The following is a 25,543-nucleotide window of genomic DNA, read 5'->3' on the forward strand; positions in this document are numbered from 1 at the left end:
AATGACCAGTAAACATATGAAAAAACACTTAGCATTACTAAATATTATGGAAATGCAAATCAAGGCCACAATGAGGTACCACCTCACACCCAGTAGATATGCTATTATAAAAAAGAAACAGAAAACAAAACAAAACAATAACAATGAAATAACATGTTGATGAGGATGTGGAAAAATTGGAACCCTTGTGCACTATTGGTGAGAACATAAAATGATACAGCCACTGTGGAAAACAGTGGTGGTTTCTCAAAAAATTAAAAATAGAATTACTATATGAACCACCAATCACACTTCCAGTTATATATCCAAAAAATTGAAAGCAGAGTCTCAAAGAGATATTTGTATTCCCATGTTCATAGCAGCATTATTCACAATAGCTAAGGTATAAAAGCAACCCTGTTTTCCATGTTTATGTAGAGTAATATGTAAACAAAATGTGTTATATACATATAATGAAATATTATTCAGCCTTAAGATGGAAGAAAGTACTGATATACACTATGTCATAGATAAATCTTAAGAACCTTACGCTAAGTGAGATTAGCCAGTCACAAAATGTTAAATTCCATATGATTCCACTTATATTTTGGTACTTAGAATTGTCAAAATCACAAAGACTCAAAGTAGAATGATGGTTGCCAGAGGATAAAGAAAAGAGAAATGCGGAGTTATTGTTTAATGTTATAGAGCTTTTGTTTTGCTAGATTAAAAGAGTTTTAGAGATGGATAGTGATGATGGTTGCACAAGAATATGAATATACTTAATACCACAAAATTTTACATTTAAAAATTAAGATAGTACAAACAAAGAAAAAAATCTAGAGGTAGACAGTGAAGGGATGGTGCAGGGACATAACAGTGCCGTTGAGGATATCTGCTGGCTATTTTCGGCTTTGCCATTTTTATTGTCTACTTTCATACCCATCTTCTGCAACTCTGGATGTCAATTCTCCATTCCAGACAAACAAAGTATAAAGATGAATGCCAGAAGAGTCTGCACCCTCACTTTATTTTAACAAAGAACCAAAGGTTTTCAGAAACCCCACCTAGCAGATTTCCTTTTATTCTTATCTGGAAGTAGCAACACTGGGTTGAAAAATAGCTAGGAAGCAGGGCTTTTGGATTGCAGCTCTGTTAATCAACCAATAACACAGTGAGAGATAAAATATGCAAACAGTGATCAGGAATTTTTTTCATTTAAAATGTGAAGTTACTCTGTAGCCTAGATATTTCTGACCAGATTCCAGGTGTTCAGTGATATTATTTTCCTCCTTAATTGATTCGATAGGTAACTTGATTCCATCATGGTTTGATTTCTGTAAAATGCTCTTGAATTACTGGATTGAATTACTAAGTTAGGGCTTTCAAGCTGAACACTTGTAATATTTTACAACTTCAGATTGCTGGGAAACTTAGCATGTTTGTTTTTATCTTGAAGCAATATTATTTCCTAAGTTTCTTTGAAACATGGCAATATAAATGAGCAATTAACATTTAAAAGTTGAGCATTTAACTTCATAATCAAAAGAGGAAACTTTAACAAGAGCAAAAATATGTGCATGAGAAAATGTGTGAAGTTAAAGTAACTTTGAATTTCAAAATAGTTGATTTAATAAGATTTTATAACACAGTACATATGGTTATAGAATAGTAAAACTTTAAACATTTAAGTCATATATGTAAATCTTTATCGTATATGCAATATGTAAAATGTTTATGTATAAATATATAAATAGCTATATCTATAGTTAGTATATATTATATATACTATAGTATTTAGTTATACTATATGTAAATACTTTCTGATTTTTTGAAAAAATATATATTTATATAAAAAAATGCACAATTGTATAAAATGTATATACATACATATACACATACATATATATATAATCTTTACACACTACACTCAGATGTGCACAGAGAAAAAGGCTTCTTTGTTTTTTATATCTGATGTAATCTTTCTACTTAGACAATAATGTAGTAGGTGTAATATGGGTCACACTTAAGTTGCTTAGAACAGTATTTCAACACTATCTGTTTAAGACAATGTAAATACTCACTAGCTAAGCTGCCAAGCAAACCTCTCCTCCCTGACTTCATTCTAAAATTGTGGTCTAGATGTAACATGTATTTACCAGTCCTTTATGCTAGTAGAATTGCTTCTGTCTCTCTGGACACGGCTCTCTGCCATAGCTGTATATTCAGTGCCATAACCTATTAGATGGGGCCTCCCATGGAACCTATGGAAATTTTCTGGAGGCTTACATATTCCTGAAAACTACTGCTATTATTTCACCCAAATTCCTCTTACTTTCCCAGTCATCATTTCTCCTATTCCAAAATGTTTCTGCAGCTCCTCTTCATTTAAGGAGTGGTCCAAAGTGGCAGTGGGGGATGAGGAGGAGTACCTCTGCCTCCTGCCTTCATGTCTCTTCTGTGTCTCCCTTTCTCTTTCCCATGATTCATAATAGAAGGAACTTTCCTTTTCTCTGTCTTTCTCGAAGAAATTCTAGATTTTACACACACACACACACACACACACACACACACATACACACACATATATATATATATATATATTTTTTTTTTTTTTTTTTCCTTCAGAGGGAAAGAAAGCCTCCTGGCTAATATTTAATGGTAGGAAGGACCTCCACTCTACATCATGAATGAAACTCTACATCTGAATGAAGTTGGCTTGTCTCATAACTGTTGTAGCAACAAGATGACTTGCACTTAAGGATGAAAATGTTTTAAATTAATATTCTCTAAATACTATACCCATTATTGAATATATGTATTTGTCTTGTTTTATTAGCCTAAACAAAAAATGATTGAATTCTAAACTATAAATCCTCATTGTCCCATTGTTATTGAAAAGAATTTTAGATATAGTAGTGAAGATTTTTATTCAGATAGGAAAACCTTGTGTTCTATAAATAACATTTCTTGTACTTTCTTACAGATGGAAATTTTCAATATTCTTTCTAGCTCTTCTTTTTTCAGACATTTAAATAGAATAAGTTATAAGATAATTTATTTCAGCATGTAATAAATTATATTATAATAAGAATAGCTATTTAAAGCATCTAACAATATTCATTGAACTGACATTGTGTATTCTATTAGTAAACATGATAGACACATTTCTTAATAAAATAATCTCAGAGATAATAAGAATATTATTTCTGAGAATATATAGTGAATCTTGTTGACTATAGAAAAGAAATTGCACATTTGAAATTAAACACTCATGTTTTTATTTAAGAAATAGATAAATGATAAGTGCTCCATAATTAAAGTGTTGCCTTATCTCTGATAGTTTTCTGCTTTCTTAGTGAACAAATTGAAATATTCCTGATTGCTTTCTGTACATAACATGAGTCTCTGCTCAGATAAATTCTAAGCATACATGTATCTTAAACCATGTATTGAATGTCATTGAATTTCAATCATCTAATGCAAATGTAATAGCACAAAACAAATGGCTATGCTATGAGATGCTCACAAAATATAAAGAAATCATTTTCTAGCCATTAAATGTTTAACAAATTTTGTGTCAGAAGGTATAAAAATTAAATTATCAAAAAATAAATGAATTTTTTGTGATTAAATAAAAAAGAAACATCCCTTCTCTTATCCTCTCTAGCATTAAAGCCAAATTGTTTATTAAATTCATAATATTACACATTGTCCTTAAAAGTGTTCATTAAGTTGATTAACAAGAAAATGTATTAAAAATTGTTCATTAAATTATTGAGCAAAACACATTTCTGGTTTTCTCACATAGCTAAACATATGCTAATCAGAAAACCCAGTTATCTGACTTCCAGCTATTTACTCAGGAAATGAAAATTGTGTTATTTATCCATTGCTCAAAACTGCGTAATACAAGGCCCATTTACAAGGTCAAATTAACAGGACTTGGTGACTAATAAATTGCATATATGAGATAAAATAACTGAGAAAATTAGTTGATTATTTTGCCATGTCATTTCCTGAGATAGGAAATACTAGAAGAGAATAAATAAGATACTCTAATGTATGTTCTCATGAATTTGAAGCAATGCATTGTGTGTTAATAGATGAATTTACACTGCTTTCTTTAACTGTGGCTTTATAACTCACTGTTTTTATACTATTACAAAAAATGAACTGGATATTGTGGCTCAGGCCTATAACCCCAGCACTTTGAGAGGCCAAGGTGGGATTGAGATGAGGAGTTTGAGACCACCTAGGCAACATACTGAGACTGTGTCTCTACAAAAATAAAGAAATAAAAATTAGCTGGGCATAGTGGCGTGCACCTGTAGTCCCACCTACTTAGGAGACTGAGGTGGGAGAATCACTTTGAACTCCTTGAGCCTAGGAGTTCAAAGCTGCAGTGAGCTATGATCGCACACTGCACTCCAGCCTGGGCAACAGAGTGAGACTTGTCTCAAAACAACAACAACAACAAAATTTTAAAAATATGCTATATTAGTATCCTTCTTTCAGAGTCGTACTAGGTTATAAAAATAAATGTGTATTCAAATTACAACAGTAGGCTGGGTCCGATGGCTCACGCCTGTAATCCCAGCAGTTTGGGAGGCCAAGGCGGACAGATTGTTTGAGGTCAGGAGTTCAAGATCAGCCTGGCCATCACAGTGAAACTCCGTCTGTACTAAAAATACAAAAATTAGCCAGGCGTGGTGGCACATATCTGTAATCTCAGCTACTCAGGAGGCTGAGGCAGGGGAATGGTTTAAACCTGGGAGGCGGAGGTTGCAGTGAGCAGAGATCATGCCACTGCACTCCAGCCTGAGTGACAGAGTGAGACCTTGTCTCAAAAAAAAAAAAAAAATTACAACAGAAATATCTACTTGCATTTGAGACATATATTTTGAAAATTCTTCTATGATATTAGACAAAATAAAATCTAAGACACATTTAAATTAAATAATGAACATGAAAATGATCAATTATAGTATTTAGCACTAACATGCAAGTATTTCCAGCTAGTGCTATCATAAGTTAATACAACTTTTAAGGAAATATTCAGTGAGCAAACTCCTTTGATAGAAAATAAGTAACTTTTTGTTTATTAGGTTTATTAGTTTGAAATATTTTTAATTTAATTGGCATTATATATATTTATATTTAAAATTAATTGTTGTGAACATGTGTTACCTGACCTATTGTCCTAATAATTAATTAAAGTGATCTGTTTTCATTTACTAATTTTTAAGCTTGAACAATGAAAAGTCTTCCCTTAATAAGACATAAACATTCTCTATGGCACAGATCCATATTGAAGCATATTGTTGCCGTCCTTCTGAACCAATCGAGAAAAAATAAATACTTATGATTTACAGCTAGCTAATTTATAAATATTTCCATAGGTTCAGAACAATAGTCAATAGAACAAATGGATAGCCCTGAAATCCTCATTTTTTACATAAGTATTTCTGAAGCAAGTGGTATTTAGAAAACTTTAAGAAATATATAAACTGGAAATTATTCTATTGATAGTTGTGACTACGTTTTCGTGAGACATGGATTTTTTTCCATTTCATATAAAATTCAGTAAGAAATGAAGAAAATGCCTGCATGGTCCATAAATATCATCCCCTATTAGCACAAAATTATGGAATTGTTATTTGACTTCTTAGTTTACTTAGCAATCCAGTTGTATTCTTCATTATCCACTTAAGAGTCATAGTCTTAAACGGAGGATACAGAATAGTCTGAAAACATGAATAGAAATTTTAAAGAATAGAATGAGAAAAACACTGGATTGATAAGTAAAGACAGTTAGGCTGGTACAAAAGGAGTCAGGAAATTTGAAGAAAAGCCGGCAAACTCCAGGGTCACCATTCTTAGATTTTGGCTCCAGGCTGTAAATTTAAATGTCTTGTTAACCCTCAGGCAAACTGGGAACTACTGCAACTGTAAAAAACACATCTTCTTTACTGCTTTCAATTCTAAGGCAAATTTTAAAGAAACAACATTTGTTAAAATACTTTTTGTCATAAAAGCATGGTAGCCTTTTGGGAGAACATTGGAAAATATATAAAAGTCACAAGAGGAAAATGAAATGATCTGGATTTCATCTAGTCAAGTAGCACTTGAATTTCTTTAAACATACTCACATATGTCAACACACATGTGTATGTTTGTGTGAATGTATCTTTTAAATTAAATAATTTTAAGAAAATGTAACACAGATAATGCACAAACTAGAATTCTACAGCTTAATGAATTATTGCATAGTGAATACACCTATATAGCCACTATTCATAACAAAAAAACAGAAATTAATCAGCATTCCAGAAGCTCAGTTTTGTGATCATTTCTGTTGCTATTCTATCTTCTTCTTCAAAGTGACCCATATTCTAATTTTTATCACCTTGTAGGGATTATGCCTGTTTTTGAAGTTTATATAAATGGAATCATATAGTATGTATTATTTTATGTCCTAGAAACTTAGGTTCATGAAATTAATCCATGTGATTACTTATAGCAGTAGTTTGTACATTCTCAATACTTCATATGATTCCATTTCATATATAAAACATAATCTGTATAACCATCTACTATCGATGGACATTTGGGTTGTTTCCAGATTTTGACTATATAATGCTTTTCTGACCATCTTTGTATGTGTCTTTAAATAAAAATTTTATTTAACTTTAAATACAAAAATGTGTGTAAATCACATATGAATAGCAACATAAATTTTCAAAGGGTAAGCCAATACACAGATAAAGAAATAAGCCATCACTAACACCCAAGAATTCCCTGGTATGCATGGTAATTTTGTAATGACTACTGAATACTGCACATGAAAAAAATTATAGAGGCTTGGGATGAAGTTACGTTACTAAAAAGAATATTTGCTTTTGCTTCTGTTAAAATAGGGGTAGATCACCTTAATACAATCAGAGTTTCAATATTGGGTTTACATTTGTGTGAGATCTGGTCTTTTTCCCAAGCACCATAACTCGCATGGTATAGAACTTTCGTGACCCCAACAGAAAGCATTGGGTGTTTACCAAGATCTGTCCTCTTTAGTAGCTAAAAAAAAAAAAAAAAAATCACTTGATCCCTTAGCCCCATGACTGCTGCAAAACCTCTTCAGCTTCACTCAAGTCACTTCTTAATGCTCAGCATTTTAGCCTCTCACTACAAATCACTTAATAATTAATGGAAATTGCATTTGTTTTAAACAAAAGGTGGATAATTATCATGACAGTATCACCTTGCTTTTTCCTCCTCCTTTTTATTTATAGTTACTAAATATTTAATACCATAGCATACCAGGTTTCTTACTTTCCTGGTTAATATTCTTTCTCTCTGTACCTTTGCTCTCAGCCTTCTGTGATCAGCCCCACACTGTGACAGAGTTAGGTAGAGTTTCTCTGCTGTACTCAGGCTTTGATTAGAGAGAGCAGTTTCCAGCTTGAGTCACGCATGATGATAGTCATTGATTGTGCAGAAGTCATTGACCTACATAATGTTGACAGCAGCAGGCCAGGGATTTAACTTTTAACTAGGTAGCACACACTATTGGTAGGTTTACCTGCATATCGTTTCCATAACCTGTATGCTTGTAAGATAATCATTTCATGCCTAGTATATGGTATTCAAACTCTTGGTTTAAATGTACACCTAGAGAATTATTAAGGTAGCATTTTCTGATAGCACGAGCTTTCCAGAAAATGCCCATTTGATGTACCATGCTATTTTATAAAGTACTGGTTTTATTTTTAAACAGTAAAAAAATACAAGCAGCAAAAACTACAGAAATGGCACATTTCAGAGATAAAGCAGTGTATGTGTGTATAAACAAAAGCTTGCCACCCATAAAATGTGAACAAGATAAAGGTAAAACCGTTTTCTGAAAGTAAGCCTCCAGGAAATACTTGACATTTCCAAAAAGATGTTTGCCCTTTAATATCATCATTTGCTTTTCCCATCTGTTTTTTTGAGGTTGGAAGCTTCTTTGCAACCTTCTTTTAGTTTTTTAGTTTTATTTATTTATTTTTTATTTTTTGGAAAGCTAAGGATTAGAAAGAAAAATGAGATGCTTTTCAGATTGACAAATGCCAGGATGACTACTTAAATGAATTCTAAGTAAAAATAGCTCTTCTCACATTTAATGCTTGTTTTTCTTTAAGACCTCAACTGCCACAGTAAACGTGGTGGTGACAGATGTCAATGACAATGCTCCAGTGTTTGATCCTTATCTGCCAAGAAATTTATCTGTGGTGGAGGAAGAAGCCAATGCCTTTGTGGGTCAAGTAAAAGTAAGTGGAATATTTATATAGATCTTATATGTATTTTTTCAAAGAGTGTAAGTTCATTACATTTTAATTCTGAAAAGAAACTCAGCTAATGTAATCTGTTAAATGACTGTGCTGGATATTCTTCAATACTTTAAAAAATGAATAATATTCTATATATTTTAATTAACTGTCAAGGATACAGATTTACATTTTATAATTATTGTGTAATTTAAACATTGATTAATGTGCTGGTATGCTAATTTAATACATATTTTCAGTTTCTGAATCAAAACATTTTATAGAAACATGTAATTAGGTATACTACTGGGTATGGATGTGGACATTTAGACCTCAAAAAATACATATATTTAGATTTTAACTCATTTCATTATGTAAATATTATCTTTAGAGTCTACCATGTGTGTCTAATATTTTGCACAAACCCCTTTTCCAGCACTCAGAAGGTTTACTCTTCGTGTGTTCTTCTAAGTGCTTCTGGGACCTACCTGGACATATTAGCCAGTTTCTGTGGTTCATTTGATGAATAATTCCTTTATTGTTTTTTTTTTTTTTTTTTTTTTGAGACGGAGTCTCGCTCTGTCGCCCAGTCTGGAGTGCAGTGGCGCAATCTCGGCTCACTGCAAGCTCCGCCTCCCGGGTTTACGCCATTCTCCTGCCTCAGCCTCCCGAGTAGCTGGGACTACAGGCGCCCGCCATCTCGCCCGGCTAGTTTTTTGTATTTTTTAGTAGAGACGGGGTTTCACCGTGTTAGCCAGGATGGTCTCGATCTCCTGACCTCGTGATCCACCCGTCTCGGCCTCCCAAAGTGCTGGGATTACAGGCTTGAGCCACCACGCCCGGCCTAATTCCTTTATTGTTAAAGCAGAGACAGTACTTCCTCATTTCAGCCATTCTTGGTCTTGAACATAGTAATTGGTCTAGAAGTCACAGAGAAGAAAAATTTTGAGGAAGATGTGCACAATTTGAAGCATCAACCTCAGATGAGGTGTTTATGTGGTCTCCAGGAAAGGAAAGAATCTTGCTTTAGTGAGGTGTGAGCCACCCAGATGTTCCAAACTCAGAGTTCAGGGTCCTACTCTTTCCCTGTGAAGTTTCTGCTTTTTCCACAGAAGGCTTGCTGGTGCTTTGAAGTGAGCCTTCTCTACTGTTCTACTATTCTTGTAACCAGGCACAAGGTCTGATTTTTAGTTTAATCTCCTTTAAACTGCAAAAGGAGAGGGTTGCTTTAAATGATGTTATAGAGATCTTGTGACGTTCAAATCACGTCCTGAGATTTTGACTGACCAGTGTAAGCTTTTTTGAAAGTCATATTTTTCCCTTCAAATCACTGACAATACTTACAACTACCAACTTCATAGTCATTATCATTATCATTATCATTGTCACTATCTCAGTCAAATTCGGGAAATACTGCATCAGGCATACATAATCTTATAAGTTTATGCCATCCCAATTCACATAGGGAATAATCTTGGTCATTGGGATGTTATAAAATGCCAACTGGTCTTGATGCCAACTGGCCAACAAGCGATTCAACTCCAGCATCCCATCTGAAGGCTCTGCTCCCCACACCATAGTAGCTCTGGTGTCCAATGTCTTACTGTGGATTCTTCAACAGAAAATCTGGACACAAAATATTCATGTATAAATATTTTTTGAGAAGTACAGATAACAGTGATAAGGAAGTGAGAAAGTGAGGCAAAGAAGAGAAAGCAACCAGTAGCAAGTTTGCTATTAAACCAGCTATCACGAGGAGAACTGAAATTTCACTCCAAGGGCAAACTCTACAAAAAGATGCAAACTCATGCATCAAAGTTATCTCTCCTGATAATTGTAATTGTCCAGTTCCTGAGAAGTTATGGAACTAGAAAACATATACACTAAATCCTGAGAGTAATTAGCTGCAGTGTTGGGCAATGGACTGCCAAGTTTTTGGATTTTCTTGCCTCCAGCAGAAGCAAGTAGTCAAATTCCCTCTGCAAAATCTGATAGAAGGGCATTGAGTCAGGCTGTAGATACTGATGGCAGCAGTGGCCCATCTGGAGCAGCCACTACTAAGACACCAGCTACAGCAGAGGAGGTATCACCAGGGCTACATGCTCTAGGGAGCGGGTAGGAGCAAGGAACAGGCAGGAACCTAACCCCTTCCAAGTTGGAAGGGTGGGAGCCCTGCCATCCTGGGCGTAGCTCCAGCTGCCCAGCTGTGGCTGCAGACCTAGGCATCTCTGTGCTCTCAGGGACCCAGGAAGCTCCCCTACCCCCACAAAGTCGGAAGTGCCTGTTCCCCCTGCCTGTTCTCTTCCAGCTCCTGGCAACCTTTCCAATTTTGAAGCAAAGTTGAGGCCGAGTCCAGGTGCTGTCATAACCAGGCTGGGTGTGTGCATGCTGGGGTTGGTGCTGACATGCCAGTCCCCAGCCACCTCAGCCTCCTGTGGACTTTGGGCACCAACGAGCATGGAAGGGAGGCCAAGAGGGGACAGAGGGCTGCTCACTGTGGGCCCGCAGGCACTCCTCCTCACAAACAGCCTGGGCACCATGAACAACATGATCGATGGCAGCAGGAGACAGACAGGCTCCTGGGTGGAAAGCAGGAGTTCCCTGGTGAAGCCCCACCTTCAAACCAGGGATGGCCTGAAGCCTAGGGACCAGGCTATCAGTTCCGGTGGAGTCCATGGCCCGGAGTGAAAACGTACGGTGCTTTTTCCGGGCCTGTCCATGGCCACCCGTGGACCAATCAGCATGTACTTCCTCCTTTCTGAGCCCATAAAAACCCTGGAGCCAGCCAGACACACAGACATCAAGAGTACCAGCTGCAGAAGGGAGCTCCCCTCTTCGTGTCTCCTGAGACCACCTTCTGCAGAAAGGAACTACCCGTTCCAGGTCTTCTTTCTGCTGAGAGCTGGACACTCATGGGGACAACTTGCCTATGAATAGGAGCTACACACTCCGGTCTCCCGAGAGCTGTCTGTTGTCCACTAAAGCTCCTCTACACGTTGTTAGCTCTCCAGCTGTCCGCGTACCTCATTCTTCCTGGATGTGGGCCAAAAACTCCGGACCCAGCAAATGGCAGGAATGAAAGAGCTGTAACACAAATAGGGCTAAAACACGTCAGCCACCCCACTCACCATGTTGCGGGCAGCAAAAAGGAGAGAAGAGTGGAGACTCTTCAGGGAGCCCCTCATCCATACGCGGGTGCTCACAGCAGAAGCCGCTTGCCGTGTATCTGATTCAATCAAAGCCTTGCTCGGAGAGGGCGCCTAGAGCTACCAGTCCCGCCACAGCAGTCAGCGTGCCTGGCTATGCACAGTGACAAGACCCCACACTTGCTCACTCATGCACCCCTCGCTGCTCTGAGCCTGGCTTGCCCTGGGCAAGTGTGGGATTTAAGCCAGTAGCCTGAGCCAAGCACAGCCTGCCAGGTCAAGTAGGTGATACAAACACAGCTAGTCTGAGCAAAACTCGGGCAAAGGCGCCACCAGCCACAGAGGCTTCTGGCTGGAAAAGCAACACCCTTAGGATCCAGAGACAATAACAGGAGATGGAAGTTGGCCAAAGCATACCAAATGCTCTGAGGGACATGCATAGGGCACCGACAATTTTTGCTACGCCAAGAAAGCAAAGTAATAAAGTCTATAACAGGGACATGTGCAAAAAATATCAGCAAAGGAGAAATGCTGAAGGTGACTCATGAAGGAAGAATACAGGTAAGAGGGAAGTTGAGAGGAGTTGGAATCTGTTAGGGAAAGTTAGTTGTATAAGTAAAGGCAGAGAGAAATGAGAGTGTGACATAGTATAGTTACAATAAATAAGACATACCATGTCATAAACACTTTTCTGTACCATGTTGTAGAAGGTGACGGGGGAACCACTGAACGGTCTGAGGTATGACACATCAGATTTGTATTTTATAAAAATTACTCCTGATAGGCCAGGCGCGTTGGCTCATGCCTGTAATCCCAGCACTCTGGGAGTCTGAGGAGGGCGGATCATGAGGTCAGGACATTGAGACCATCCTGGCTAATACGGTGAAACCCCGTCTGTACTAAAAATACAAAAAAATTAGCTGGGCATGGTGGTGGACGCCTGTAGTCCGAGCTACTCGGGAGGCTGAGGCAGGAGAATGGCATGAATGCAGGAGGCGGAGCTTGCTGTGAGCCAAGACCGCAGCACTGCACTCCAGCCTGGGCGACAGAGCGAGACTCTGTCTAAAAATAAATAAATAAAAGAAATACATAAATAAATAAATAAATAAATAAAAATTACTCCTGATATATTGAAATGGGAGATTCTAAATCCAGAAGACAGAACTAGAAGGCAATAACCCAGGCATAATGAGGCTTGAACTAATGTAATAGTCTTAATTAATGCTAATTATATGTTACAGTTGTCAGTTTAAAATGCCACATTGCTGAAAACTGTAAAACTTCGTTTAGCCATATATATATTAACTATTCAGTTAAAAACAAATATTGAAATTATTTACAAAAATGATCTTTCCCATTTTCTTAATTTATTTAGCTTGGAGTGATAAAGCCCATATGGAATATATAAGTAAAAACATACAAGTAGGCATCAATGTGATGATTAACTTTTAGTTAAATTTCTTTTCCTTTCTTTCTTTTTTTCCACTTTCCCTAGTGATTATTTGTTCTTGAAGGAATTATTGTGTTAACCTTTTTGTTGTCTCCTGGTTCTTAAATTTGATAAGAAACGGCCTCTATAATTTATTTCAGTTTTTAAAATTGAAATATGGACCTTAGCCTGGTCTTTAGGCAATAACTTGTTTTCATAAAAACTAAAATGATATTGAAAGTAAAAAGGAAGAGGAAAACATCCAAGGCAGGCTGCATCCAACTGATTCTGCACAGTGTAATGTTTATGGGATGGAATTTTGATGCTCATAATGGTCCTCTGTTGCTACCTAATGATAATTATATATTAATTTCACTAAATGACTCATGCTCTGCTTGTAAAATTTAATTTTAATTGTCATCAAAAACTATTAAGACTCACTTAAAACCAAGATACATATTGTTAATTACTATACTGAATTTGAGTTACCAAATTTGTGTTTATATTCTATTGATATTTTAATATGAATAAGCCAACATTTGAATTAAAATGCTGAAGGGAGTTTTCATTTACTTTTTTTATTTGTTTCTTGAGACAGAATCTCTCTCTTCTCACCCAGGCTGAAGTGCAGTGGAGTGACCTTGGCTCACTGCAACCTCTGCCGCCCAGGTTCAAACTTCTCCTGCCTCGGCCCCCTGAGTAGCTGGGATTACAGGCACCCTCCACCATGCCCAGCAAATTTGTGTACCTTTAGTAGAGATGGGGTTATGCCATGTTGGCCAGGCTGATCTTGAACTTCTGACCTCAGGTGATCTTCCCGCCTTGGCCTCCCAAAGTGCCGGGATTACAGGCGTGAGCCACCACACCCAGCCTCATTTACTCTTTAAAGGTAGTGTTATAGTAACAAATAATAGCTAAGGAATACTTTTGAAGCAAATTTATGGATTACACATAGCAAAATGTTTTATCCAGCATATTAAAAAATAACCTACCCATCAACAGTTTTTGGTGTATATCTTTCTAGTCACAAGGTATCATAATATACGTTGTGTGTTTAGAATTGAAAACTATAACAATATGTATGAAAAGATGTACTCAAAATAAAACCTAGTAAATACAGTAAGTATATACTCTATGTCACGTGTCAAATGGGTGATATAAATTCTTTACCGCAAGGAAAAAAAGACATTATAATAGACTGAGATGGCCAGGTCAAGGTTCATGAGAAAAGCAGATTATTCCTGGTTCTTTTCAACATATCATTCACTATTGCATGCTTGTGGTCCACAGTCAAGATAGGCATACAGATCCTCTAGATTCTGTCTCCTGTGAAATACTCTGGGGAATACTAAACAAAATATTACACTGACTAAGTCTTCATATCATTCACGATTTCATTGTTTTTATAGATTATTCCTGGTTCTTTTCAACATATTATAATTGTACATATAACTGACAACTGTAATATATAATTATCATTAAAAAAAAAGGAAATAAAAATACGAGCCAAAAAAATGTAATACAAAATATAATCCAGCTGAAGAAGCAATTTGAGAACTCTAAGTCAATATTCTGACAATAACGGAAGTGCTGTTTAAAGGAGTTCTGGAAAAATGATTAACAATATGTTGAGTTCAGATGGGGCCTAATAAAATAGTGAATAGTGCCAGTAGAAGTCCCAAAATGCAGTCACATTCTGATCAAATCTGCAGGCTTGGTCTTGGACCCCTCAAGTCTCAAAGGAACAGACATTTGCCACTTGGGAATATACAACAGCAGAGCATGATATAACTCCTGTGAAGGTCCATTCAGGCTTTAGATAGACTGACTCTAAGCCAGTCTCCTAAATCTGTGTCCAGCTTTCCAGTCACTTACCTTTAAAAGCCTGTTTTATACTGGAGCATGACTTCTAGACTCACCGCACAGGGACCCCAGACTTCTCATCTTACCTAGCAACCCTCACCTCTTATGCTTCTTATGTATTTTAATGAGAAGACAACTCCCTGGTCACTTGGTTCATCCTGTCCCTAGATCACATGATTCCATGAATCCAGACCCAGCATCCCAACAAGATAGAGAACTTAATGAAGTGCTTAAAATATAGACCACGGAATAAAACTACCTGAGTTCAAATTTGACTTGCCAAAATAACTAATGCAATCTTGGATAACTAATGTAGCTTTTCAGGGACTGGACTTCACTATCTGCAAAATGGAGATGATAATAGAATTCATCTCAAGTAGTGATTTGAAGCATTAATACATACATGTAATATATGTACAGGTTTAAAATAAGGAATGGAGCTAATATGCACTTCATTTGCATTATTATAATTATGTTAAATACTAAATAATTTATAAAGTATGGCTAACTATGATATTATAGAAAGTAATATTTTTTACAATACTATGAACTAAATGCAGAAAGTTGTTTATGATTTTTCGAAATACGGTAGTTGCACCCTTGCATTTTCCTAATATTACCATATTTAGAGAACATTTTAATGGAAGTACTGTTCTGAAGAAAGTATAAAATCTTAAATTGATAAATGATTCTCTTCTACTGCATCACTACAAATAATCATAGTCAGTCAGATTGTAAACAGCATTTATCCTTTTTAAGTGTATTAGCCGCAGCTTGGTCTTTGATAATAACAAATGTACAAATCAACATTTAGTACATGAACATGTATATATGTATAGTCACATTTATAGGATGTTTTAGAAATTTAAAGTAAATGAAAGATATTTGTTATTATCAAAATAGAGCTCATGGTTGCAATCCTGATTTTTGTATTTTTCTTTATTCATCTTAAAATAAGTCCAGCTAGTGGGATATGTGGAGCTTACATTGAAAAAAGCATATTGGATAGACTGACAGCTATAATAAAAAATCAATAATAATGACTATCAATTTTTGAATTCTTACAATGTATCATGAACTATTCTAAATGGTTTCCATTGTACATATTTGAATTACTTTCAAATGTTTGGTCTTAACCACTATACTATACAGGATTCTCCAATAACCATGCTTCCTGTGACTTGCCCATACATATGTGAACTGAAAAAGTACAAACATGCATTAGCTGGCTATCAAAGTGTTTTTCCTGGAAAAGCAGCATCAGCATCAGCATCATTACCAATGGGAACAGTTTCGAAATGCCAACTGCCATACTCTACACCACAGAGACTGAATCAGAAACGCTGGTGTTGGAGGCAGAAATCTGTGTTTTAGCGAGCTCTGCCATTGATTCTGGTTTATACTTAACCCATGGCATGCACAAACGCATGTGTATATTTAAGAAAGAGAGAAAGGAAAAGAGAGATAAAGAAATATTATGTGTTAGAGGAAAAATATAAAATTCTTGTATGTATTGTGTATTTACTTATTGTTATATAAGATAAATAGGGTAAAGCTGGGTCTGTTGTTGGGATTATGCATAATTATTATTGTTATTGTACATACTCCCAACAATAGACTCAATTTAGCCTAAACTCGTCACTTTACATAACAATAATAAATAAGTCAATTTCTTGTCAAATGTTCATGTTTAAAAGTGGTATAATCAAAATCATTTTCATTTGTAGCAATATGAATGGAAATGGAGGTTATTATGTTAAGTAAAATAAGTCACGAATAGAAAGACAAATATCACATGTCCTCACTCATAGGCTGGAGCTGAAAAAGTTGTTCTCATGGAAATAGAGAGTAGACTGATAGACACCAGGAGCTGAGAAGAGTGGTGGTGGTGGAGGATGGGGCTGATGAAGAAAGTTGTTACAAACATACTGTTAGAAGAAATAAGTTCTAGCCAGGCACGGTGGCTCATGCCTGTAATCCCAGCATTTTGGGAGGCTGAGGCAGGTGGATCATCTGAGGTTGGGAGTTCGAGACCAGCCTGACCAACATGGAGAAATCCCGTCTCTACTAAAATAAAATTAGCCAGGCATGGTGGCACATCCTTGTAATCCCAGCTACCCAGGAAGACTGAGGCAGGAGAATTGCTTGAACCCAGGAGGTGGAGGTTGCAGTGAGTCAAGATTGCACCACTGCACTCCAGCCTGGGCAACAAGAGCAAAACTTGGTCTAAAAAATAAATAAATAAATATGTTCTAATGTTTGATAGCAGAGTAGGATGACTGATATGGTTTGGTTGTATCCCCACCCAAATCTCAAACTGTAGCTCCCATAATTCCCATATGTCGTGGAAAGGACTGGGTGGGAGGTGATTGAATCATCAGGGCAGGTCTTTCCCATGCTGTTCTTGTGATAGTGAGTAAGTCTCACAAGATATGATGGTTTTATAAATGGGAGTTCCCCTGCACACGCTCTCTTGACTACCACCATGTAAGCCAGGACTTTGCTCCTCATTTCTCTTCTGCCATGAAAGCAGGCCTCCTGAGGAATGTGAAACTGTGAGTTTTTTAAACCTCTTTCCTTGATAAACTACCCAGTTTCAGGTATGTATTTATTACCAGCATGAAAACAGTCTAATACAGTGCATTGGTACCAGTAGAGTGTGGTGCTGTTGTAAGGAGACCCAAAAATTTGGAAGCAACTTTGGAACTGGGTAACAGGCCGGGGTTGGAACAGTTTGGAGGACTCAGAAGAAAACAGAAAAATGTGAGAACATTTGGTACTTCCTAAAGACTTAGAGGGCTCAGAAGACAGGAAGATGAGGGAATATTTGGAACTTCATAGAGAATTATTAAATGGCTTTGACCAAAATGCTGATAGTGATATGGACAATAAAGTCTAGGCTGAGGTGGTCTTAGATGGAGATGAGAAACTTGTTGGGAACTGGAGTTAAGGTCACTCTTGCTATGCAAAGAGACTGGCGGCATTTTGCCCCTGCCCTGGAAACCTGTGTAACTTTGAACTTGAAAGAGATGATTCAGGATGTCTAGCAGAAGAAACTTCTAAGTGGCAAAGTGTTCAAGAGAAAGCAGAACATAAAAGTTTGACAAATTTGCAGCCTGATGATGCAGTAGTAAAGAAAAACTCATTTTCTGAGGAGAAATTCAAACTAGCTGTGGAAATTTGCATAAGTAATGAGAAGCCAAATGCTAATCACCAAGATAATGGGGAAAATGTCTCCAGGGCATCTCAGAGACATCCATGGCAGCCCCTCCAATCACAGGCCCAGAGGCCTAGGAGGAAAAAATGGCTTCCTGGGCTGGGTCCAGGACCCCTCTGCTGTGTGTATCCTCAGGACTTAGTGCCCTGTATCCCAGCCACTCTAGCCACGGCTAAAAGGGGCCAAGGTATAGCTCAGGCCATGGCTTCAGAGGTTACAAGCCCCAAGTCTTGGCAGCTTCCACGTGGTGTTGATCCTGTGGGTGCAGAGAAGTCAATAACTGAGCTTTGGGAACCTCTGCCTAGATTTCAGAGGATGTATGGAAATGCCTGGATATCCAGGCAGAGTTATGCTGCAGGGGCAGAGCCCTCATGGAGAACCTCTGCCAGGGTAGTTCAGAAAGAAAATGTAGGATGGGAGCCCCCACACAGAGTCCACACTGGGGCACTCCTAGTGGAGCTGTGGTAAGAGGGTCACTGTCCTCCAGCCCCCAGAATAGTAATCCACTGACAGCTTGAACTTTGGGCCTGGAAAGTCACCGATACTCAACACCAGTCCATGAGCCCGTGAAAACAACCAGGAGTGGTAGCTTTACCCTGCAGAGCCACAGGGATGGAGCTGCTCAAGGCTGTGGAAGCCCATCTCTAGCATCAGCATGACCTGGATGTGACACATGGAGTCAAAGGAGATCATTTTGGAGCTTCATGATTTGACTTCCCCATTGGATTTTGGACTTGTGTGGGGCCTGGAACCTTTTGTTTTGGCCAATTTCTCCCATTTGGAATGGGTATATTTACCCAATGCCTGTATCCCCATTGTATCTAGGAAGTAACTAACTCGCTTTTGATTTTGCAGACTCATAGGCAGAAGGAACTAGCTGTGTCTGAGATAAGACTTTGGACTTGGACTATTGAGTTAATGCTGAAATGAATTAAGATTTTGGGGACTTTCAGAGAGCATCATTGGTTTTGAAATGTGAGGACTTGGGATCTGGGAGGGGCTGGGGATGAGATGATATGGTTTAGCTGTGCCCTCATGGAAAATTTCACTTGAATTATAATCCCCATGTGTCAAGGGATGGGCCAGGTGAAGATAATTGAATCATGGGGGCAGTTTTCCCCACACTGTTCTCATGGTAGTGAATAAGTCTCTTAAGATCTGATGGCTTTAAAAATGGGAGTTCCCCTGCACAAGCTCTCTCCTGCCGGCCATCATGTAAGGTGTGACTTTGCTCCTCCTTCATATTCTGCCATGATTGTGAGGCCTCCCCAGCCATGTGGAACTGAGAGTCAATTAAACCTCTTTCTTTTACAAATTATCCAGTCTCAGGTGTGCCTTTTTTAGCAACATTAGAACAGACTGATACAGTGACTGTAGTTAGCAGCAATGTATTGTATATTTTCAAGTGACTTGAAGAGAGAACTTGGAATGTCCTTACACAGAACTGGTAAATATTCTAGGTGATGGACTCCGCAAATTCCCTGATTTAATTTTTATACATTCCAGCAAAATATCACATGTACCCCATAAATATGTACATATATTATATATCAGTTAAAAATGGCATAATCCCAACAATAGACTTGGATATGCCTCTAAGAATTGTATTTATTCCTGAAAGCAATTTGAAGGATTTCCTGGGAATAATTTATGCTAATGTGTAACAGTCAGACAGATTAATCTGGTCTCATTGTAAACCTGATGTCATCAGAAGTAGGAGATCATCATGCATAGTTCAATGTGATTTCTGTCATTTTCATTTGTTTTCTCAACTAATGTTTTGTGAAATTCAATCATCAGTCTGGGTTAGAAATCAAGAAGATAAAGATCTATTTCAGTAAATTCTGTCTAAGATACATGATCATGAGGAAAACTTCTTTGTACTTTTTTAACATAATTCAGCATGAAAGAAAAAGGTGGTCTTTTACTTAAGCACACTTGTCACACTATATGCTTTAGTGCATTTCTGTATGTGAGACATGGGTGGATGGAGGTTGAGGGGAGGAAAGTGGAGGTAGGAAGGCTTTAGGTAGGAAGACTTTCAGCTAATATCAGAGGTGTCTAGCCTTCGTGGGAGTATCCCATTGAGGAGTTTGCTAAGGCTAGAATTCTCAGGCTTAAGAATTAAATTATTCATCTCCGTTTTTCATAGCAACCCTAGGCATAAATGCTTGCACAAATGCATTACAGAAGGCACACTTGACAACTCTACTGCCTGTTAAGATTAAACAATGTTCTCAGCATTGTATAATATAGAGTAAGCTGATTCCCAGTAAACTTCCATGTAATACCTTGTAGAAATTTTTCTACTGAACTGACTTCTTTGAGGTCTAGGTAACAAAAATAGAACCATAAGTCTACAACCTGTTTTTCCAGTTCTAAATAAGAGGCTGAATTTATTTAACCTAAAACACAAAGGTATTCCCAATATGAGACCTGCATGCTAAATCTTAGCTAAGATATTGTAGGAATGTTTCTGTCTTAAGCACTTAAAGAAGTTTTAAAATCATTAGTAAACTACAATGTTTAGAAGGGTAATGATACACTATTTAAAAAATGATGTTTTCTTCAACTATACAATTTAATATTAAACAAAATAAATCTGAACCTCAGTGGCCTGACTCTGATTACTATAGTTGTAGTCTCCCTGTGTGGGGTTCTAAACATAAAATGAAGGTGGAGAGCATTATGGTGATTTCTTACTTTTTGTAGCTCAGTATGACACTCAACAGTGCCTGAAACTGTCATACTTCTTTTTTAAGTGAGCTGCAAGTGGGAAATTTTATGGGTTCTCTTTTTCAGCGAAACTATATAATGCAAACCCTGTAACTCATTCTGATAGAGAAAAAAAGCCCACACAATTTGAAGAATTGGTTATGTCGATGTTAACATGCTACATAATAATATTTACAATAGAAATCTACCTAATTTCTATGATTATTTTTGAAATGTCATGTTTCAGATATTCAGTTAGCAGCTCATAAATAGATTAGAAAATTTTATGAATATACTTTTACAATATTTGTTTAGGCCTACCCCTTTAGCAATGTTTAGTCTTAATATCAGCTATTAGAAAAATACACATTATAGTGTGTGTGTATGTGTGTGTGTGTGTAAATATTTATAGTTGTGAAATCCCAGCTGTACAGTGAGTGATATCTGTGTCCACTTTATGGTCACAAATGACCACTGTACTGTTAAATGTTATCTTTATCTGAGTCACTTTACTTCTGTATTGGTATTGGATCTCTCTGTGTCTCTCTTTTTTCCTGAGATTGTACTACCAACTTGCTGCTACTTTTCATGGTTGAGCACATCTAATTCTGTCTTCCCCTTATCTGTTTGCTCCTTAAACTTTGGATTTTGAAAGTATCATCTAAGTTGCCCTTTTGACTCTATGCATTCCTTTTGATCAATTGCAATTACATTAAAGCTGACAGCTTTACTTACATTGAGATGCTCATTTTCCTTCTACTCCTTTAAGCTACAACCTCAAATAGACATATATCTGTAAAATACCCACTTGAATTTCCTGAAAGCATCTAAATTTCAACATTTTTAAGATTGAAGACTTATTTGCATCTTCCCCAGAAAGGGCTCCTTCTGAATTCTGCAAGTCCAAAATCCAAGAGGGCAGTCATTAAACCTTAAAGTTTCAAAATGACCTCCTTTGATTCCATGTCTCCCATTCAAGTCATGATGTTGCAAGAGTTACACTCCCATAGTCATGGGAAGCTTTGACCCTGTGGCTTTGGAGGGTACAGCCCCCCTCCTAACTACTTTCATGGGCTGCCATTGAGTGCTTGTGGCTTTTCTAGGCACATGGTGCAAGTTGTCAGTGGATCTACCATTCTGATGTCTAGAGGATGGTGGCCCTCTTCTCACAGCTTCACAAGGCAGTGCCCCAGTGGGGACTCTGTGTGGGGGCTCTGACCATATGTTTCCTTTCTGCACTACCATAGCAGAGGTTCTCCATGAGGGCACCACTCCTATAGCAAACTCCTGCCTGGACATCCAGGCATTTCCTTATTTCCTCCGAAATCTAGGTGGAGGTTTCCACACCTCAATTCTTGATTTCTGTGCACCCACAGGACCAACACCACATGTAAGCGGCCAAAGCGTAGGACTTGCACCCTGTGAAGCAACACCTGGAGCTATACATTGGCCCATTTTAGCCACAGCTGGAGCTGAAGCAGGCAGGACATGGAGAACTATGTTCTGAGGCTGCATAGAGCAGGTGGGCCCTGGACCCGACCCATAAAACCATTTCTCTCCTAGGCCTCTGGACCTATGATGGAAGGGATGCTGTGAAGGTCTCTGATATGCCCTGGAGACATTTTCCCCAATGTCTTGGTGATTAGCATTTGGTTCCGTGTTATCTGTGCAAATTTCTCCAGCAGGCATGAATTTCTCCCAGAAAATGAGGTTTTATTTTCTATCACATCATCAGGCTGCAAATTTTCCAGACTTTAATGCTCTGTTTTCTCTTGAGCCCTTTGGAACTTAGAAATTTCCACAGGATACCTTAAATCATCTCTTCCAAGTTTAAAGTTCCACAGGCATCTGGGGTAGGGGCAAAATGCAGCTAGTCTCCTTGCATAGCAAGAGCGACATTTACTCTATTTCCCAACAAGTTCGCCATCTTCATCTGAGACCACATCAGCTGGACTTCATTGTACGTATCACTACCAGCATTTTGATCAAAGCCATTCAACAAGTCTCTAGGGAGTTCCAAACTTTCCCACTTTTTTCTGTCTTCTTCTGAGCCCTCCAAACTGTTCCAACCTTTGCCTGTTACCCAGTTCCAAATTTCCCTACACATTTTCAGGCATCTATACAGCAACCCTCCTTTCTGTGGTACCAATGTACTAGTCTGTTCTCACATTGCTAATAAAGACATACTTGAGACTGGGAGATTTACAAAGGGAAGAGGTGTAATTGACTCACAGTTCAGCATGTCTGGGGAAGCCTCAGGAAACTTACAATCATGGTGGAAGGGGAAGCATATACATCCTTCTTTACATTATGGCAGGAGAAGAGAAATGCAGAGTGAAGGGAGAGAAAAGATGCTTATGAAACATTAGATCTTGTGAAAATGCAATCACTGTCACGAGAACAGCATAGAGGTAACTGCTCCCATGATTCAATTACCTCCAACCAGGTCCCTTCCATGACATGTAGGGAACTACAATCAAGATGAGATTTGGGTGGGGACACAGCCAAACCATATCAATACAGTTGATTAAAAAGCATTGTTACAACACCAGAATCTCAGTGATGTAGCAAAAGTAGCACTAAGAGGAAAGTCTATAGTGCTAAATACATATATCAAAAAGATAGAAATAACTCAGGTTAACACTCTATCATCATGCCTGGAAGATCTAGGGAAAAACAAACAAAACCCCTATATTTAGCAAAAGAGAACAAATAACTAGCATCAGAAAGAACTGAATTAAATTGAGGCCCCAAAATCTATATAAAGGATCAATGAACCAAAAGTTGGTTCTTCAAAAAGATGAACAAGAGTTATAGACCTATAGCTAGATTAACAAATAACAGGAGAGAAAATCCAACTAAGAACAAGCAGAAATGACAAAGATGGCATTACAATTAACTTCACAGAAATGCAAAAGATCCTCAGGTGCTGTTATGAACACATCTATGCACACAAACTAGAAAATGTAGACGAAATGGATAAATTCCTGGAAACACACAAGCTCCCATGATTGAATCAAGAAGAAATCAAAAGCCTGAACAGAAAAATAATGAGTTCTGAAATTAAATTAGTAATGAAAAATCTACCGATCAAAAAATGCCCTTGAAAGGATGGAATCACTGCCAAAATCTACCAGATATATAGAGATGGCAATCCTACTGAATCTATTCCAAAACTTCAAGGAGGAGGGACTCCACTCTAACTTACTCTGTGAGCCCAGCATTATTCTGATACTAAAATCTGGCAAATGCACAGTTAAAATGGAAAACTACAGGCCAATACCACTGATGAACAGAGATATAAAAATCTTCCACAAAATAGTACCTAACTGAATCTTGCAGCACACTGAAAAGTTATCTCAAAATGACAAAGCTGGGCACGGTGGCTCACACCTATAATCCCAGCACTTTGGGAAGCCGAGAAGGGTGGATCACAAGGTCAGGAGTTTGAGATCAGCCTGGTCAATATGATGAAACTCCATCTCTACTAAAAATACAAAAATCAGCCGGGCGTGGTGACAGGCACCTATAGTGCCAGCTACTTGGGAGGGTGAGGCAGGAGAATCACTTGAACCCAGGAGGTGAAGCTTGCAGTGAGCCGAGGCTGTGCCACTGCAACCCCAGTCTGGGTGACAGAGTGAGACTGTGTCTCAAAAAAAAAATATATCATCACAATAGATTCAGAAAAAGCTTTTGTTAAAATCCAACATTCCCTCATGATAAAAACCCACAAGAAACTGGGCATTGAAAGAACATACCTCAAAATATTCAGATCCATCTATGGCAGATCCACAGCCAACATCATACTGAACATGAAAATGCTGAAATTATTCACCTTGAGAACTAGAACGAGAGAAGGATGCCTACTCTAACCCCTCCTATTTAATATACTAACAGAAATCCTAGTTAGAGAAATCAGGCAAAGAAAGAAATAGAAGACATCCAAGTAGGAACAGAAGAAATCAAAGTATCTCTCCTCACTGCAATTATTATTCTATACCTAGAAAACTAAAGACTCCACCAAAAGGCTACTGAAACTGGTAACTTCAGTAAAGTTTTAGGATACAAAAATCAAGGTTAAAAAAAAATCAGTGGCACAAATAACAGTCAAGCTGAGAGCTGAATCAAGTATGCAATTACATTTACAATAGTCGCAAATGAAAATAAAATACCTAGCAATGCATCTAAATTTGGAAGTGGAAGATCTCTACAAGGAGACCTACAAAACACTGCTGAAAGAAATCACAGATGACACAAACAAATGGAAAAGCATTCCACGCTCATGGATTGGATACTGCCCACAGCAATCTATAGATTCAATGCTACTCCTATCAGACTATCAGTACCATTTAACTGAATTAGAAAAAAAAAAAACTATTCTGAAATTTATATGGAAACAAAAAAGAACCTGAATAGACAAAGCAGTCTTAAGCAAAAAGAACAAAGCCAAAGGCATCACATTATCCTCCTTGAAACTATACTACAAGCCTACAGTAGTATAGGCTACACATAGACAGACACATAGATTAATGGAACAGAATGGAGACCCCAGAATTAAACTATTTGATTATCTATAAAGTCAACAAAAATAAGCAATCAGAAAAGGATTTCCTATTCAATAAATGTTGGGATAACTGGCTATCCATATGCAAAAGAATAAAACGGCACTCCTATCCTTCAATATATATAAAAAGTATCTCAAGATGCACTAATCACTTATGTAAGATGCAAAACTATAAAAATCCTGGAAGAAAACCTAGGAAATATCATTCTGGACATCAGTCTTGGCAAGGAAGTTATGACTAAGTCTTGGAAACAATTGCCACAGAAACAAAAATTGATAAGTGGGATGTAATTAAACTAAGGAGCTTCTGCAAAGCAAAATAAA

At 37.5% G+C, this 25,543-nt stretch overlaps 1 protein-coding gene across 16 annotated transcripts in view; it reads left to right on the top strand.

Annotated features, from left to right (window-relative positions):
* Positions 1-25,543, top strand: part of PCDH15 (protocadherin related 15) — a 1,849,154-nt gene that overhangs the window by 1,582,699 nt on the left and 240,912 nt on the right. For all 16 annotated transcript variants that reach the window (XM_033215155.1, XM_033215225.1, XM_033215195.1 and 13 more), the window contains one exon: positions 8,160-8,288. In XM_033215155.1, the coding sequence (XP_033071046.1) occupies positions 8,160-8,288 (129 nt within the window). The remainder of the gene's footprint in view (positions 1-8,159; positions 8,289-25,543) is intronic.

Source organism: Trachypithecus francoisi, unplaced genomic scaffold, assembly GCF_009764315.1.
Source record: "Trachypithecus francoisi isolate TF-2019V2 unplaced genomic scaffold, Tfra_2.0 Contig00586, whole genome shotgun sequence".
Taxonomy (NCBI): domain Eukaryota; kingdom Metazoa; phylum Chordata; class Mammalia; order Primates; family Cercopithecidae; genus Trachypithecus; species Trachypithecus francoisi.